This window comes from Schistocerca serialis, chromosome 1 (genome assembly GCF_023864345.2).
Source record: "Schistocerca serialis cubense isolate TAMUIC-IGC-003099 chromosome 1, iqSchSeri2.2, whole genome shotgun sequence".
NCBI classification, from domain to species: domain Eukaryota; kingdom Metazoa; phylum Arthropoda; class Insecta; order Orthoptera; family Acrididae; genus Schistocerca; species Schistocerca serialis.
The window spans coordinates 889,809,423-889,828,243 of NC_064638.1; the positions used below are offsets into that span (position 1 = coordinate 889,809,423).

Here is an 18,821-nt window from a genome sequence, read left to right on the forward strand (position 1 = left end):
AGGAGGTCATCGACAGCATGGATGTTCCGACACTTCAGCGGGTCATGCAGAATTTCGCTATTCGTCTGCGCCACATCAAAATTGTTCAAATGGCTCTGAGCACTATGGGACTTAACATCTGAGGTCATCAGTCCCCTCGAACTTAGAACTACTTAAACCTAACTAACCTAAGGGCATCACACACATCCATGCCCGAGGCAGGATTCGAACCTGCGACCGTAGCAGGACTGCAGCGCCTAGAACCGCTCGGCCACTGCGGTCGGCTGTGCTGACTGGTAGCCATGCATCCATATCGAACATGTCATAGCCTAAATCCGACTTTTTCATGTTGAATAAATTGTGTGCACGCCGTAGTTCGAAACTAATTTACGTTTTCTTTCATATAGTTCAGTAATTGTCCCCCTGTAAGAAACACGTCATATGTACTCTCCGGCAAATAAAGTGAATCACCCAGAAGTGATGCTAGGTTTTTAATGTAACTTCCTACACGTACACAATATCGGCGGGTACGTAAATGACGTAGAGTCTGTTCTCTCTGACAGCGTTGTTACCAGCCGAAGGGGGTATACAAAGGATATGAAAAGCATCAAATGGAGAGTGACCACTGAAGGACGTGGACATGCCGCGTACCCGTTGAGACAGCTTTATCAGCACGTGGTAGGGTTTGAAGAGGCCTCGTTGGAGGTATCTGCTCAGCTGATGCAAGATCTGAATTTGTAGGGCATTGGGATGTGACAGTGGCCAGATTTTGGACTAAATGGGAACCTGAGGGCAGGCATATTCGTCGTGAAGGTTCTGGTAGACCACATCTGACCACGAGGGAGCATCGTCGTACTTTGTACCAAGCCCATTATGCCCCCTTCACATATGCGCGTGTCTTCCGAGAGCAAGTGATGGACTCCCTGCAACACTGTATCAAGCCGCAGCATTCGTTAGAGACAAGCAGCAGCCGTACTAGGGAATCACCTTCCTTGGTGTAACAGTCTTTAGCACCACAACATAAACGGCTGCGTTTGGAATTGTGCTGTAACCGCAAAGCATGGACTGCTCATGGATGGTGTTGCTTTGTAAATCGCGGTTCTGCACTACTATGGATGACCATGGGCGGCAGGTATAGCTTCTGTCTTGGGAGAGGTCCCCTTCTTCCAGTGTTTTCGAGAGGCACAGCAGTGCTACTCCTGGTGAGGAGCCAGCGGGCGTGATTTCTGGATATGACTGATAGTGATTGAGGGAACTCGTACAACACAGCGCTAGTTTATGGACATCGTGGATCGTCACCTATTACATCCCAAGTGGCAGTGTCGTGATGTGATTTTTCAAGAGGACAATGCTCATCCACATGTGGCATGTGTGTCTATGAACCGTCTGCATGATGAGCTACTCCCGTGGCCAGCAAGATCTGCCTCCAATAGAACATGTGGGAGACCAGCTGCGTCTCAGTGCCACAGTCCAGGATATCAGAGACCAGTTACAAAAGATGTGGGCGCCAGGAAAGGATACAACGGCTTTACCTTTTTGTAGGGAATTTAATGTAGTTCAGTTTTGTATTGGGATACGTTTCTGTTGGAGGACACAGTTTTAGAGTTAGTCAAGAAGACTGTACTTTTTTCTTGATTAACTCCAAAATCGTCGCCTACAGCGATAACATATCCCAGTATAAAATTTAACTACATTAAATTTCGTTCAGAAAGGTCCTGTTTATTTTTTTTTCTGTAGGACTAATAGTTCGCGCCTAGCGAGTGAGAAAATGTAGTTTTGCACGTGATTTTTGAAGGCATTGCGGGTTACATAAAACCCGTCGGTAGGGACAGCTGAAGCATCCTCTAGATTCAAATCCTACAGCAATTCAGGCCTCGTGAAATCTGACTGTACTTGAAGCACCCCTGATTCGATCACTGTATCTGAAATTACTCTGCGCTAACCGTCTCCACTGTATCTCTTAACCAGCTTCTTGCTCTTGAACCACAAAAGTAATCTTGGGATAATAACTAAAGAGTAGGGGAGTCAAACTGTAACTAAAAAAAATCTCTTTGGTTTTTGTGGCAACTCTTCAGCTTTTTCCTGCTTGAACAAACCGATCCAACTACAATCCAAAATCATAACGTAAGACAAGCTGCTAGTTAGTATGTCTAGCACATCTCGCGCTGAGGGACTGTGAAAAAGCGTGTATGATATCGAAAGCAATCATTTTTTGCAATAACGTGTACTTAACGTGCCTAATTCCTAATCGTGGGAGAGTCCTATCAATAATTGATACGCTGGTGAACAACGGGCAAATGTGCTGCAAACCGTTGTAATATTCCAGCTGCGAGTCTGACCTTGAATTGTTTGTTGGGACTGTGATCTTCATGACGTACCGTGTTGCGATCTCCGCCTGAAAAGCTCCATTAACGGTAGGTGACATAGTAACTATCATGCACTCACACCATTCTTCATCTGTAAGAATCGCTTTTTTCCTGTGCTGAGAATAAGCTCGCATAAGAATGAAATTTTAATCAACACATCCCAGCAGTATGGAAATACTGGAGTATCAGTTTTGTAGCGCTCAGTCAACGTGTTCATGGTGTAACCATTTACATTTAAATCAGCGTATTTACATATACAATTTTCAAAATAACGATTGACAGACGCAGGCTTTGAAAAACGTCATAGTTAAGCTTTGTTCTCAGAAGCAACAACAATAACGCAACGAACTGAAGGAACAGTGCCTTATGTATGTATCGTTAACTAGTTTTCTGTCTGTCGGCAAGTGCTGCGAAATATTAGTTGAATTTGATTTGTACGTGCGTAGCTTCGCGTTCATTAGCTGTAGGCCTACTGTGACTGACCTCCACAGCTTATGTTGCTAAAACTTGTTAGTGCAGAGGAACTCATCCTAGTAGTCTCCTGTTCAGATCGTGGTGTCGAATTCTGACTAGTATTTAGTGGGCAAGGGAAGCAGCGCTAGTCACGGGAAGTTCTTTAGTATACGGACTTGCGCCAGCCCGTCCACAGCGTTTCATAGAGTGATGGCGTATGACACTATGGATGCTGTTCGCCCGCCATACGGGGACTTAAAGCTTGGTGGAGCCGTTGGCGTTGTTCTAGAGGAGTGAGCTGCGTGCCCCGACTGGATTTCATTCTTTCATTTTTGTTCATTCATAACAACGCAAAACATACGACTACAATGATCAATTTACGGCTTCAGTCACTATTATTCCAAACATCACTACGCAATTCAATGATCATGCCCTGATCTTCACGTGGATTAAAATGGTTTTACGTCATCACTGGTGACGTGCACATGTCATCTGTTTACCATAAAGCAATGTGGAAAGAAGATCTTGTATAGTTTTGCCCTCGTGAAGAAATATCCGTATTAACCTACAGTGCTGAATCTTTGTAGAATCTGCACTTATAGAAAATTTGGAAGAATACATTTTCTATATGCTATAATAATAATAATAATAATAATAATACTTTGGTGTGACTCACCCGTCTGGTTCAAGACTTTGTATTGGACGCCACTTCGACGTCTTGAGCGTCCCACGCTGTGTGCTGCGACATCATCAAGAGATACTTTATACATATCAGTTGTTGCAGAACTCTGTTATGTGTAATAATTCAGCAGTATGAAATTATTTTAATTGTGTGGTAAAATGAAATTTGTAGATATTGACAGGTTTTAATTGCTGCGCCACGCTCGTTAATCTAATAACGAATATTATTTCTGTGAAAACTGAAGTGGGCTACATAAAATACAGTTAGCAGTTTACCGATAAAACATTACTACTTTTCAGAAATTGTCAAAGAAGTTGCCTGCGTTGGATTCAGTTTTTCATGTAATAGGCTATCGCAAAAAATCAAATTCCTGATGCATGTTCGTGGTATGGTCTTTCTTTAACGTATGCAGTTTTTCAAGTTGTAGTTTGATTTCAAATTTATATCCTGTGTGTTTGATGTGATTGCTGATCTGTCAGGCGTATCGTATCGCAAGGCGTTTGTGTGTGTGTGTGTGTGTGTGTGTGTGTGTGTGTGTGTGTGTGTGTGTGTTTTAAACCGGCCATTTCAGTTACGTCCTGTTTGGCCTACGTATTGAACACAGCATTCAGTACAATTTATAAATACCAGAGTTGGAACAGATATCAGGGTTGCTCTCTACATTATGGAGCGACCTGTAGTATAACTTACTGTCAGTGGAAAGTTTTGCAGAAGATATTAAAATAGTTAAAGGTGTTGGCAATTTAGTGAGAAATGTTTGCTATTTATGGGATATATTTGGTGGGCATGTCATTTTGTATATAAGAAGTGATTGCAGCAGTACTTTGATGATTTTTTTTTACCCCAGTTGCAGCCCGTGATCGTCCATAATGGCCGAAGTATTTCTTGGCGAGTCCACATAGCATGGATAAGCAGTAGTACTTATTAACAGCTCTGGAACAGTGACACACTTCCACTAGATCATTGCGTAGGACGATAATATGGACTTTGACTCTACGTCATTTTGACTTTCGGCGATATGAGTAATGACTTAAAAAGAAGTTGTAAAAGAAACATCAACAAAAGTGAAATGTGTCTAATGGAAAATAATCGAATTAAATCAGGACATCACATTAGAAAATGGGACACTAAAATTAGTAGATGAGTACTGGTATTTGGGCAGCGAAATATGACGATGGCAGAAGCAGAGACGACATAAAATGCAAATTGGGACTAGCAAAGAAACCATTTAGGAAAAAAAGGAATTTTTTTACATCGAATATAAATTTAAGTGCTAAAAAGTCTTTCCTGTAGTAATTTATCTGAGTAGCTGTCTATACGGAAGTGAAACGTGGACGATAAACAATTGATACAAGAAGAGAATAGGTTTTGAAATGTGATGCTACAGACGGATGCTGAAGATTGTTGGATAGATCGAATAACTGATGAAATATGAGATAAATTTGGGGTAACTAAATTTGTGGCTCAGCTTAACAAAAAGAAGGGGTCGGTTGACAGGACTCATTCTGTGGCATCAATAAATCGTCAGAGTCGTAATAGAAGGGAGCATTCGCCCATTCTTTAGTAAAAATCGTGTGGGGAGACCAAGGCAGGAATTTCTAAAGGATGTTGGTTGCATTAATTATATAGAGATAGAGGCTTTCGCAGGATAGACTACCGTGGAGAATTGCATCAAACTAGTTTTCAGACTGAAGACCACCATCACCACAACCACAACAACACGACCACGACCACCACTACCACCAACAACAAAATCACTATTACGAGAGTATTAAGTTTTGTTCCTTATAAATGCTATTTCGATGTAGCAAATTTGAAGAAAGGCTGTGGTATTGTTTATACGAGCACTTGTTACATGCCTGTGTGTACCGACTTTGATTATGATACGGGTATGAGAATACTTCCAGTGATCTGATGATAGGAGGAAGCCGAAACTGGTCATTATGAAATTGCATGTTGTTGTTGTGATCTTCAGTCCTGAGACTGGTTTGATGCAGCTCTCCATGCATGAAAATGCATATCATATGCGATCAAAATATGAATAAAGTGTCAAACATGATGGAGGAAACATATACGGTCTTTATCTTCAATTGACGTTTTGTCTGTAGAGTTGCGATCTATCAAAACAGTGGTTCCGTCGCGTTGTAAATGGTAGGATTACCAGTAGTACTGGTAGCACTGGTAGGGAAAGAAAGAGAGCTGAAGTTGTGAGAGAGAAACTGGAAGCCGGTGACTTCTCTTTGTTTCTTATTTGTTTGTTTTGCACAGAATTGGAACATCGGTCAGTGCTAGTCCAATGTGTGTTTTATATGGCTACAAAATATAAATGGCATTTTACGAGTAACAAAACTGGCTGATTGCAAGCGTCCTGCGCTTTTACGTAACCAAAGCAGTTACTTTTGATGCAATTACAGTCCACATGCACAAATTTAAAAAATCTGTATAATTATTGTTGTTCTTTTGTGTTTCATAGAACGTTCTTCATTATGATCAAGGTAATAGTTTCCTGCTACTATCTATAAGTGTGAAAGTTGTCTACGAATAACAGAAATACGTTTTATATAATCATGATGAAGTATTGAAGCCAAGTTTGATAATTTTTTAAAATTTTACATTATCAGGATTGCGTTTTCTAGGGTTATATAATAAATCTGTATCATTTTTTATTTTTACTTCATCATCCATCTGTTTCACGTTACAAATTGATAATTTTCGAATAAAACCCGAATTGAACATTGACAGTTTCAATTTAGCAATACAGTATATACTGCTTTTTCTTAAAGTAATAGATAGGAGAATAACTATGTAGTACAAAAATGTTCCATAGGTTATGCAGCCCTTTATATACCCTCACTCAGTTTCTAAGTGGTTCACTGCTTCCTGTTTCTAGAGAAACCTAGTAAGACACTGATCGCAGAGCAATTGAAGATAGATAGGCCCAATAGTTATGCAACACACTTAACGTACAGGTAATGCAGCTACGATCTTAACTGACCAATCTACAAGGGAAACTAGAGGGCTGGCCGCGGTGGCCGAGCGGTTGTTGGCGCTTCAGTCCGGAACCGCGCGACCGCTACGGTCGCAGGTTCGAATCCTGCCTCGGGCATGGATGTGTGTGATGTCCTTCGGTTAGTTAGGTTTAATTAGTTTTAAGTTCTAGGGGACTGAAGACCTCAGATGTTAAGTCCCATAGAGCTCAGAGCCATTTGAAACTAGAGGAGCCTATTATGATCGTCAATGGTAGCCTACAGTAGTTTTACAACCCTAATTCTATGTACTGATACTTATATTCCATGTATTCACTCATTCCACAGCAAAGCAACTTGTTCGCTCGCTTGACAGCTCTAGTTAATGCCTATACCATAAATATACTGATGGATGGGATGTACACGGGGCCCACTTACTGATCACATGTAATATCTGAGCTTCTTTGGGAAGAATGACCAGTCAGTCGAAATGGGCACTGAATCTTAGTACTGGAAGGGTAGCAGCATGGATGTGATATGATTCCGAGCTGTCACTCCTCACCACGGGAACAAGTTGACCGTGGCACAAGTGAGAGTCGACGGCCATCGCCGACGTGGCGGGGCAGGGCAGGGCAGGGCAGGGCACGGGTCACGGGCCAGAGGCGAGGCGAGGCGCCGGGGTGAGCCGGGCACTCGCCGGAAGGCTAGGCAGCCACTTAGCGGCCGGATGGAATCCCAGAGCAGCCAATCTCGACTCGCCTCGCCTCCGCCAGCACTACTGCTATTGCTGTTGCTATCGATTCCGTCGGAAGTACCCCAAGAGCGCATTTAGCTCGGGGCGCAGCCCAAATGGCCTGCCTCCTGAACACAGCACAGCGCGCTACCAGCTTGCCACTGGCTACGGCGTATCCGAAGGATAATGCGAATAGAAACTGAAGTAGTTGCCAGATTAATTACATTCTCGTTGCATGCATTTCCGTTCGCACTCTCAATAAAACTAAACATTTTTCAAAGAATACAGCATGTTGTTCTCAATGGAGAGACGTCTACAGACGTTAAGGTAACCTCTGGCGTGCCACAGGGGAGTCTTATGGGACCGTTGCTTTTCACAATATATATAAATGTCCTAGTAGATAGTGTCGGAAGTTCCATGCGGCTTTTCGCGGATGATGCTGTAGTATACAGAGACGTTGCAGCATTAGAAAATTGTAGTGAAATGCAGGAAGATCTGCAGCGGATAGGCACTTGGTGCAGGGAGTGACAACTGACCCTTAACATAGACAAATCTAATGTATTGCGAATACATAGAAAGGAGGATCCTTTATTGTATGGTTATATGACAGCGGAACAAACACTGGTAGTAGTTACTTCTGTAAAATATCTGGGAGTATGCGTGCAGAACGATTTGAAGTGGAATGATCATATAAAATTGTTGGTAAGGCGGGTACCAGGTTGAGATTCATTGGGAGAGTCCTTAGAAAATTTAGTCTATCAACAAAGGAGGTGGCTTACAAAACACTCGTTCGACCTATATTTGAGTATTGCTCATCAGTGTGGGATCCGTACCAGATCGGGTTGACGGAGGAGATAGAGAAGATCCAAAAAAGAGCGACGCGTTTCGTCACATGGTTATTTGGTAAGCCTGATAGCGTTACGGAGATGTTTAGCAAACTCAAGTGGCAGACTCTGCAAGAGAGGCGCTCTGCATCGCGGTGTAGCTTGCTGTCCAGGTTTCGAGAGGATGCGTTTCTGGATGAGGTATCGAATATATTGCTTCCCCCTACTTGTACCTCCCGAGGAGATCACGAATGTAAAATTAGAGGGATTGGAGCGCGCACGGAGGCTTTCCGGCAGTCGTTCTTCCCGCGAACCATATGCGACTGGAACAGAAAAGGGAGGTAATGACAGTGGCACGTAAAGTGGCCTCCGCCACACACCGTTGGGTGGCTTGCGGAGTATAAATGTAGATGTAGACGAAGATGCAGCTAAATGTGATTCATGTTGTATCATTCTAGTCTATGGATGAACCTGAAAACTTATTTCAGCGTGTCTTCTAATCATCAAACTTATTTTTTTCTGTGAAGCAAAACGGCAGTTACTTCCACATTTACGAAATAATCTCCATTCCGCCAGGAACACGAGTTGCAACGCAGCTGCGGTCTTTTCTGTGGGATTTCCTCCACTCTCATTCCACACATGGTGCCAGCCATGTCGCAAAGCTTTCAGGCCTTATCTGGTGGCTATCTAATACTTGCTATTGGATTGCAGGATGTTTCAAAAGCGTTCATCCAATTTTGCGAGACTATATTTTTATACATGAATGTAGAAGGAAACTTGGATTTTAGCCTGCGTATTTAAACTGGAAGTTTACCTCGACACCAGTTGTAAGTTGCCGCTTCATGTGGTTGCCGGTGGTTTCTCCAGGGAATAGCTAGCTCGCTCGGTCACCATTGTGTCGAGATGGCGGAGGCTAACAACAAAAGACGTCTTGCGTTCTCCGTTTCAACAGGTGCAACTGAATTAAGACTATGCGGCGTTGTTTTCGTCGTGAATACGACGCTGTACGTCTTCAACGATGGAATGGGCGGACGGATCGATATTACGGAATGTGACTTTTTTTTGCCGATGGGATGGGGGATGGGGGGCAGATATGTTGTGAAGGACTCTCTTTACGCGCCTCCCCTTCTGACAGCTTTGAATGAACTGCGACGCTGCTTACCGACACCAGTGAACTCAAAAAATGCTCGCAAAAGCGTGGAACGAGTTGGACTATCATCTGGAGCCTTGTGTAATCTCCAGTGAAGGAGTCACAGAACGTTTGTGAAAAGTAAATGGAAACTTTGATCCTGAACGTAACTGTGAAGAGTATCGAAGATAGCATGTGCTTGCATGTAAATGGTATGTACTGTTCAGGAGAATTCGGGATCACGAGTTTGGTCATCTCCCTTATTCCATTGAGCAATAATTGAGGACTGGGTACGTTACCAAATTATATCTTTATCTTTCGAAAATTAAGTACACAGCAAAACAAATGGTTCCAATGGCTCTGAGCATGTGACTTAACATCTGTGGTCATCAGTCTCCTAGAACTTAGAACTACTTAAACCTAATTAACCTAAGGACATCGACATACATCCATGCTCGAGGCAGGATTCGAACCTGCGACCGTAGCGGTCCCGCGGTTCCAGACTGAAGCGCCTAGAACAGCGCGGCCACCACGGCCGGCTGTTGTATACATTAAAAGTAAAAATCTGAAGTTACACAATAAGACCACAGATGCCCCCCGTATCAAAATAGATTTAAGACACCAGGCGTTGATATAGGTGTTCCCCCTAAATCTTTTGAGCAGTGTATCCTTGTAAAAATTGGAAGTTCGTTTGAAAATAAAAACTTTTTAGTGCTAAGCTTAAGTTACAGTTGTCCTGAAGTTTCTATCTTCATTCATGCAGAAGATATAGTCTTGTGAAGCTGAATGAACCAATTTGAAACAGTCTGTATATTATTTAAAAAACATGCTTTCGGTAGTCGGATGTATCCAGCTTCCAACGATGATTTTGCATTTATTTTACTTGACGTTCTACATCTGCGTCACTGTACAGAGAGGATCATAGATTATACTTTACAGTCCATTTATTAGGAGCTCTCCTTACGTTGCGGGAGTGGTGGTGTTGAAATTCTCTTAAGCCAACAGATTGAGGTTTACCGCAGTTTCCCCGATTCACCTTCGATGAATGCGAGTATGATAATACCTTCTTGCTACTAGCCCGTCTCTAACGACCTCGACATCGACTGGAAGTTAAACTTGGTTTCTCCTCGCTCCATTCACGGGTGTAGCAAGTGAAGAACTACTTAATTGGCAATGTACGACCGGTTATTAGTGGAATCCCAGTTACATGGCCCTATGGGACTGGACTGAATTACCAGGCTGGGAAACAAGAACCCTGAATTTTCTAAATCGTGTTCTGAAAAATTACTACATATCTTTCTTTGGTTGGTAGGTATTTTGTAATTTTCAGCATCCATATAACACTGTATCCCTAGTGAAGGAAGCCGATGTCCCTTAGTGCTGCTCTTCTTCTCATACAATGCTTGCCTCCAGTTCAGTCCAGCCTCGTATAGATCCCACGCACTTGAATGGCAATCTATTACTTTTTTAGCTGTACAACTGTTTTTAAGCAGTCTCTTTCACAGAACTGGACTTTTTCAGTATTAGCATGAGCCTGTGACACGACTGACTCCGACAGTATGTCATTCATTGCATAAAGACCACTAAACATTTACATTTTTTGACGTACAATGTTTTACGTATCTGTATATAGTACCAGTTGCTAAGCTTTTCATCATTCAGATAATCTGCAACATCCGAATGGATTCTGCTGCAATTTCTATTTCTATAAAGTGAACAGTAATAGACATAGCATACCTCACTCTGTCAAAGATACGGCTAGATATACCTAAAGAATATATGTGCTTTAATAAGTGTCGATGCGATGCTGTATGTCTTGACTTCAGAGAGCCTTCACGGAATATACCTCGTTATGATGTGTAATGAGTACGAATGGGGTTGCACATGGTTGGCGTAAACTAAAAACACTGACTGAAAAAAGAATCGTAACACCAAGAAGGAGGTGTGTAACATAACGAAAGTTTGTAGGCGTGTTTCTACATCTGAAGGGTGATGTCTGTCTGAATGTCGCTCCAGCCTCGTAATAGAGGCCCTAGTAGCTCCACTATGAGGGTGTAAGTCAGGATTGCTTTAGATAAGCGCTGTAACGGTCGTGAGCTTGGACGTCGTGGGTTGAAGTTAAATAAGAATGCCATTTTCAGCACCTCACTGAGTTTGAATGAGATCGTGTAGTAGGGCGCTGGGTGTTCCTTCTGCTGTTCTGCAGAAGGACTTGACAGGAATGTAGGCACTGTACACGATCGCTGGCAGCAGTCGTCGCGAGAATGTACGGTCACAAGAAGACCGGACTCCGTACGGCCACGTGGCACTAGCGAGAGGAAAGACCCATTGTGTTCGGCATATGGCTCTGGCGCGACGTACTGCGTCTGCAGCAGCAATCTGAGCGGCATTTGGCACAACAGCGACACAAGCAATTGTTACAGCTGAAGAACAACTCCGAGCGAGACGCCTTGTAGTCTACATTCCACTGATCCCAGCCCACTGCCATATGCGACTTCAGTGGTATCAAGCGACAGCTCATTGAGGAGAAGAATGGGGATCTGTTGTGTTTTTCGATGAAAGCTGGTTCTTTCTCGGTGCCAGTGGTGGCCATTTGTTGAATAGGGGGAGGCCAGTTGAGGGCCCGCTATCAATCTGTCTGCGTGCTGGAGCGGTTTCGTAAGAGAGCAGGAGCACTCTCATGGTTATCTCAAGCACCTAGACTGCAAATGTGTACGTCAGTCAGGTGATCCGGCCTGTTGAGCTAACATTCATGAACAGCATTCCAGGGGGTGTTTTCCAACAGTAACTCTCGCCCACATACGGCTGTTGTAACCCATCATGCTCTACAGAGGGTCGACATGTTGCATAGGCCTGGTCGATCACTAGATCTGTCTGTGTATGGGACTTCGTCGGATGACAACTCCAGCGTCATCCACAAACAGCATTATCCGTCCCTGTATTGACCGACTGCGTGCAACATGCGTCGAACTTCATTCTCAAACTGACATCCGGTAACCGTACAACACTATGCATGCACGTTTGCATGCTTGCATTCAGCCGCGTACACCGGTTGTTAATGTGCCAGCATTTCACATCTTCCATTGTTCATCTCGTGCTTCCATCAGCCTGTGATCTTGCAGTGTTAATCGCTTAAATATGTTAGCTAAACAAATGCTTTCCCAAAATTTCATTACTGTACTTTAATTATTTGTTGGTGTTGCGATTTTTTTTATCAATGCATAAGCTGGCTGGCAGAAAGACCGTTATGTTGTAAAGAGGTGAAAAAATGTGTGTGAAATCTTATGGAACTTAACTGCTAAGGTCATCAGTCCCTAAGCTTACACACTACTTAACCTAAATTATCCTAAGGACAAACACACACACCCATGCCCAAGGGAGGACTCGAACCACCGCCGGGACCAGCTGCACAGTCCATGACTGCAGCGCCCTAGACCGCTCGGCTAATCCCGCGCGGCTAAAGAGGTGATTAGTATAGGTTGGTAGCTTGTGAATTTGAAATTCGAAGCCCCAGGCTGATGTATTTAAGTTCACCTGCAGAGTTATCAAAAAAGTTATACCCTAATTAATTAATTTTTTATTTTATGAAATATAAATTGAAGACGAATGATCAGTACACAGGTGGAAACAAAAATAGTTCAAATGGCTTTGAGCACTATGCGACTTAACTTCTGAGGTTACCAGTCCCCTAGAACTTAGAACTAATTAAACCTAACTAACCTAAGGTCATCACACACATCCATGCCTGAGGCAGGATCGAACCTGCGACTGTAGCGGTCGCGCGGTTCCATCCGTGGCGCCTAGAACCGCTCGGCCATCCCGGCTGTCCAGGTGGAAACAGGAAGTTCTAAAGTTCATAAACACTGGTCAGTTCGTGCTTCTTTTTTTGCAGATAAACCCAGTTTGTTGGCGTTACTTCAGCTAGCGACACATGCTTTTCCTTATTGGTGGTTCAAAGCCGAATCGGAGACGACATACTCTCTACACTGTAATTAGGGACTCTTTACTAGCACTGTGGCGGTGATAATTGAAACTTTAGTTAGTTACTCTTTTTCCCATACGCAGTTTGTATTTCATGAAATAAAAATTAAACTTGGTCTGTCATTTTGTATACCCCCGTATGGTAATCCGAATAAATAAACTTGTGACTTGGAATTTCAAACTTCATACGACTACCAACTATAACAGCCTGGACTAAAACGGAAATATTCCGTCTTGGATACATTAGATGAAAACTGAGTAAATACAAGCTGACATACTGCTATTCTGTGTATGGAATTATTTCGAAGAGTACTCGCTCGACCGGAGCGAGGAGGAAACTCACGTTTGAAATAAGCTCCGTGGACACGTAACACCTGGTTACATCCTCCTGGTCACCCCATTTCCGCTTTATTGGCTGCAGTCACGAGAGCATTAAGCCCTCGTCTGCGGCTGGTTATTGCCGCGCTCGGGCGGCTCGGGGGTAAGGAACGCTCGGCGGCCTCGCCCTGGCGGTCAGGTTACACGGCCGTTTTTTGTTGCAGTTTGCGGACGATGGAGCCGCGAGACCTGGACCCCGGCATGGTGCGCTACCAGCTGGACAGGGCGCTCCGCATCTGGTCCGACAACTCGCGGCTCACCTTCCGGGAGGTCAACAGCGACCGCGCCGACATCCTCGTCTACTTCCACCGGTGAGTACACATCATTTTGGTGCACCGTCTCTCTGTAGATGTAGATGTACCGATCATCCTGTCAGAGTATGAACCACCTCCTGGATACCCTGAGAGGTCTCACCAGTAAAACCCCATAACTGCCTTCACCGATCTCAGACACATTTTTCTTTTTGTCTTCTTCGGGAGTCTTCACTGTTGTTCACTGCTACGATGGCTACCTCAACTTCTTTCTCTCCTTACCAATATTTTCTTGCTATCGTAACGGGTGATCAAAAAGTCAGTATAAATTTGAAAACTGAATAAATCACGGAATAATGTAGATAGAGGGGTACAAATTGACACACATGCTTGAAATGACATGGGGTTTTATTAGAACGAAAAAAATACAAACGTTAAAAAAATGTCCGACAGATGGCGCTTCATCTGATCAGAATAGCAATAATTAGCATTACAAAGTAAGACAAACCAAAGATGATGTTCTTTACAGGAAATGCTCAATATGTCCAGCATCATTCCTCAACAATAGTTGTAGTCGAGGAATAATGTTGTGAACAGCACTGTAAAGCATGTCCGGAGTTATGGTGAGGCATTGGCGTCTGATGTTGTCTTTCAGCATCCCTAGAGATGTCGGTCGATTACGATACACTTGCGACTTCAGGTAACCCCAAAGCCAATAATCGCACGGACTGAGGTCTGGGGACCTGGGAGGCCAAGCATGACGAAAGTGGCGGCTGAGCACACGATCATCACCAAACGACCGCGCAAGAGATCTCTCACGCGTCTAGCAATATGGGGTGGTTCTTATAAAACCCCATGTCATTCCAAGCATGTGTGTAAATTTTTACCTCTCTATCTACATTATTCCGTGGTTTATTAAGTTTTCAAATTTATACTGACTTTTTGATCACCCTGTATATCCTGCACATCAGTGGCGTAACTAGGGTAATTGGCCCCGAGAGCATAGTTCGACTTTTCGCCCCTTCCCCTACCCCGTCCTACCCGCCGACATCACTTACTCTTTAATCCTGACCGCACTCCTCCTCCCATCCGGCGCTGTTAATTACTCTTATTTGTGGCAAAACAGCAAAATCGCAAAATAGGCGACAGTTACCGTTAGAGGCATGTACAGTCCACTTTGACCAAGAAGTTTTTAGAAATCTATAAAAGCCAGTTGGATGTAGTGGTTCTTACAACGACAAAAAAGACTACATGACTTACCTAGTTTCGTATATAGTGGCCTGAAGATGGTGTGATTGACACACCGAAATTGGTAGATAAATAAAATTATTAGATAAAATTACGGCTGTTCGACTCTCTATTCTTCAAGTCTTCGACGAGGCGCAGCCCCATTCTATTTACACAAAGTGGACTTACAGAAACTTCAAATGATGTTCAACCACAGCTGTCATGATACATTTCAAATTACGAAAATCGCAACAGCTACGTCCGAGTGACTTACTAATCACAAGCATTTTCATGACATTATAGTCATATCTTCAGATGACAAGCTGTTGATCTAAAGAAGATAGAAAATCTAATGAGAACTATGCGAAAATGGGAACTATCGAATTGACGTAATTCTGATTGGCATGTGTTATAAACGGACTTTTCAACACAGTGTCCTTAAAAACACAGTAAGGATAAGTAATAGGTCTTCCGGCATAAAACAGGCGTCCTATAGTATGCAGCCGTCGTGACTCAAATAACCGTTGGAACTATAGAAAGACACAACCCTAGAAACAGGAAATGTAAAATAAGAACCGGCATTATAAAATGTGGGAAAGAGCCTCCAAGCTCAAGAGGCTTACCAGACATCTATGTTACATCTTTTCAGGCAAAGCGGGCAGCATCACTAGAGCAATATAGTTCTTGTTTTTGGATAGTTTTAATCACGAGTTTTGCATCTTCTTTAGGTCAACAGCTTCGTACCTGAAGATGTGGCTATAATGTCATGAAACTTCTATCATTTGAAAAAGTGATTTAAGTGTGCAACACTTTGACTACGTATTTCTAAACTAAATCACGTCCAAAGCCGAACGCCAAACCAATCAAACCGCCTAAACTTAAAAGTTGTTACGAAAATGTAATGATTTCTTCACAATTTCGTTAGCATGTCTGATATCCCATAAAGAACATTCACCCACCTAGTAGCTGAAAAGAAAAAAGCGTCTACTTACCCAGTAGATACAGGTCTTACAGAACTATTGCTCAGTCCAGGCCAGTCCGAATCATCTATTGATTTCCTTTCACACATCTTTGCTCTCTTCTCATTTTTGTATCAGCCTTTCCTCTTTTTTGCTCCTCTCGTTCTTCACCCTCTCGTTCTTCACCCTCTCGTTCTTCACCCTCTCGTTCTTCACCCTCTCGTTCTTCACCCTCTCGTTCTTCACCCTCTCGTTCTTCACCCTCTCGTTCTTCACCCTCTCGTTCTTCACCCTCTCGTTCTTCACCCTCTCGTTCTTCACCCTCTCGTTCTTCACCCTCTCGTTCTTCACCCTCTCGTTCTTCACCCTCTCGTTCTTCACCCTCTCCTTCTTCACCCTCTCCTTCTTCACACTCTCCTTCTTCACCCTCTCCTTCTTCACCCTCTCCTTCTTCACCCTCTCCTTCTTCACCCTCTCCTTCTTCACCCTCTCCTTCTTCACCCTCTCCTTCTTCACCCTCTCTTTTTGCCTCGCCCATTTTTATCGTCAGTCAAAATTCTGCACCCTCCGTGGGAACGGCGCCCAGAGTACGCAGTCCGGTCGCCGTACCCCGATACGTCAATGCCGCACAATACACTATACACACCTCCGCTGCAGTTATTGCGAACGCAGTGCGCTCGACCTGTAAGCAGTAGTTGCGAGTTCCTGCGTTGGTCATTAGTATTTGGCACGGCGCACAGATGGTCACGAAGCTACCCGCTAGTGCGCGGAGCTAGACCGCAAATCGCACCATACTGTTTCATACAGTGAGCCCAAGTGACACTGCGTCGGTGATAAGTCCGTACGGGTGAAGGCTTTAAACTAAGCACGTATTTTGATGATATGGAAGAAAACAATCCGGATAACTGCTTGTAAGATTCGCGCACCGAGGTTTCCTTACGAGCTTCCGCGAATCGAGAATGTAGACAGTTTTTTTTTCTTGTTATCGATATCGATACTAGCAAGATATCAAAATATGTGACATAAACTGCCGCACTTTTGGTTTCAGCGAATTAGAAGCTTAAATTACTTACGACATGAAAGTACGGTAGGCTTCAGTATGTAACATTAATTTCAGCTTCATACGTCTACCCGTTCCCGAGAAAAAGGCTTCTTAAGAGGCGGACGGGTGGGCAGTCGGACAGTACGACACAAAAAAAAATCGTGTAATCTGATGACAAATCAACAATTTACGGATTTTTCCTTTACTTCTGCAGTGGAACTTTACTTCACACCAACTGTCATGATTCTAGGTCAACGGGAAATAAACTATTGGTTTGGTCAGTGAGTTCGCGAGTATCAAAATATGTGACATAAATGGCGGTATCTGTTAGTTTATTGACTCACAAGCTTTAATTTTTTACACCGCCAAGGGACCGTAGACCTCAGTATGTGACCCAAATTTCAACTTGATACGTCTAACCGTTCCGGAGAAAAATGGGTCTTAACCGTCAGACACAGATACACAGACGGACGGACGGATAGAATCAGAGTGATTCTATAAGACGTCAGTTTTTTTCCGATTGAGGTATGGAGCCCTAAAAATGGCTGTACGTACCGATTTGCATCGTTTATTCACTTGCATTTTGATAATCGTCCAAAACAGTCCAAACAACACTGCACTGCATATCCATTTATCACTCATCAGCATTAATACAAGTCAGTTCTTAGTTTGTAATCAGGAGAGAAATCTCATGTTTCATCTAATCCTGCGCCTTCGGAACTGTATAAAGTTCACACTCAGAATGAATGTTTTAACGCGATACTTGTTCTTAAAACCGAGCGATGTGGCGCGGTGGTTGGCACCGTAGACTCACATTCGGGAGGACGACGGTTCAGATCCGCGTCCGGCCATATATTTTACATTTTCCGTGATTTCCCTAAATCGCTCCAGGCGAATGCTCTGGGATGGTTCCTTTGAAAGGGCATCGCGGATTTCCTTTCCCAACCTTCAAAGCTTCCTAACTTGTGCTCCGACTCTTATGACCTCGATGTCGACGGGCGTTAAATCCTAATTTTTCTTAGAAGTGGCTTTACGTAGTCACGCCGCAGGCTGCTAATAATATGCGTTTTTAGATTTATCGGTGTTTTACGATAGGACTTCAAGAAGTAAGTTACGTACGTCCGCCAACGGTAAGACCATTACGCAGTAAGATTGGCGCATTGCCAGGACTATGTTCTGGGCCCCCTGCAGACACAGTTCTGCTGCGCTGCGATAAATATGTGCGTAGTGTGTGAGGAAAAGGGTGCAGCAACTGGAAACATACTTCGAAGTTGAAGTATGCGGGATGTAAATTGAAGGAACAGAAGGGAGAAAGGAAAGGGAAGGGAGGGGATCACTGCTGTCAGCTGCGTCGGGACGTTACGCGCAATCAGCGGCGATGAGTGAAAATGTGGACCGGATCGGGATTCGAACCCGGGATCTCCTGCTTACTAACCAGGTGCGTTAATCACTGCGTCATTCGGGACACAGCGTTATCGCAACTGCACTGACATCTCGGCACGCCTCACGGCCGATCCACATTCCCACCGAGCGCTACCTATCCGCCGTCCCTGTCCACTTCCTTCATGTTCGCTACTCTGAGATTCCCATAGGAGGTCAAACGTGCTTGTGCACCACGCAGAATCCGCAGCTGTGTTACATTATATGTAAACTGAAGGTGGAGAGGAATAGAAAAGAAGGGAAACGAAGGGGGCACTGGATCCACCTACTTCCGTTCTCGTGCACAAATACACTACTGGCCATTACAATTGCTACACCACGAAGATGACGTGCTACAAACGCGAAATTTAACCGACAGGAAGAAGATGCTGTGATATGCAAATGATTAGCTTTTCAGAGCATTCACACAAG

General features: G+C 43.7%; 1 protein-coding gene across 1 annotated transcript in view; it reads left to right on the forward strand.

Annotated features, from left to right (window-relative positions):
• The window catches only part of LOC126411284 (matrix metalloproteinase-2-like), an 857,544-nt gene that overhangs the window by 795,983 nt on the left and 42,740 nt on the right, over positions 1 to 18,821 (forward strand). Inside the window, exon 4 of the mRNA XM_050081353.1 lies at positions 13,656 to 13,802. Coding sequence (XP_049937310.1) covers positions 13,656 to 13,802 — 147 coding nt within the window. The remainder of the gene's footprint in view (positions 1 to 13,655; positions 13,803 to 18,821) is intronic.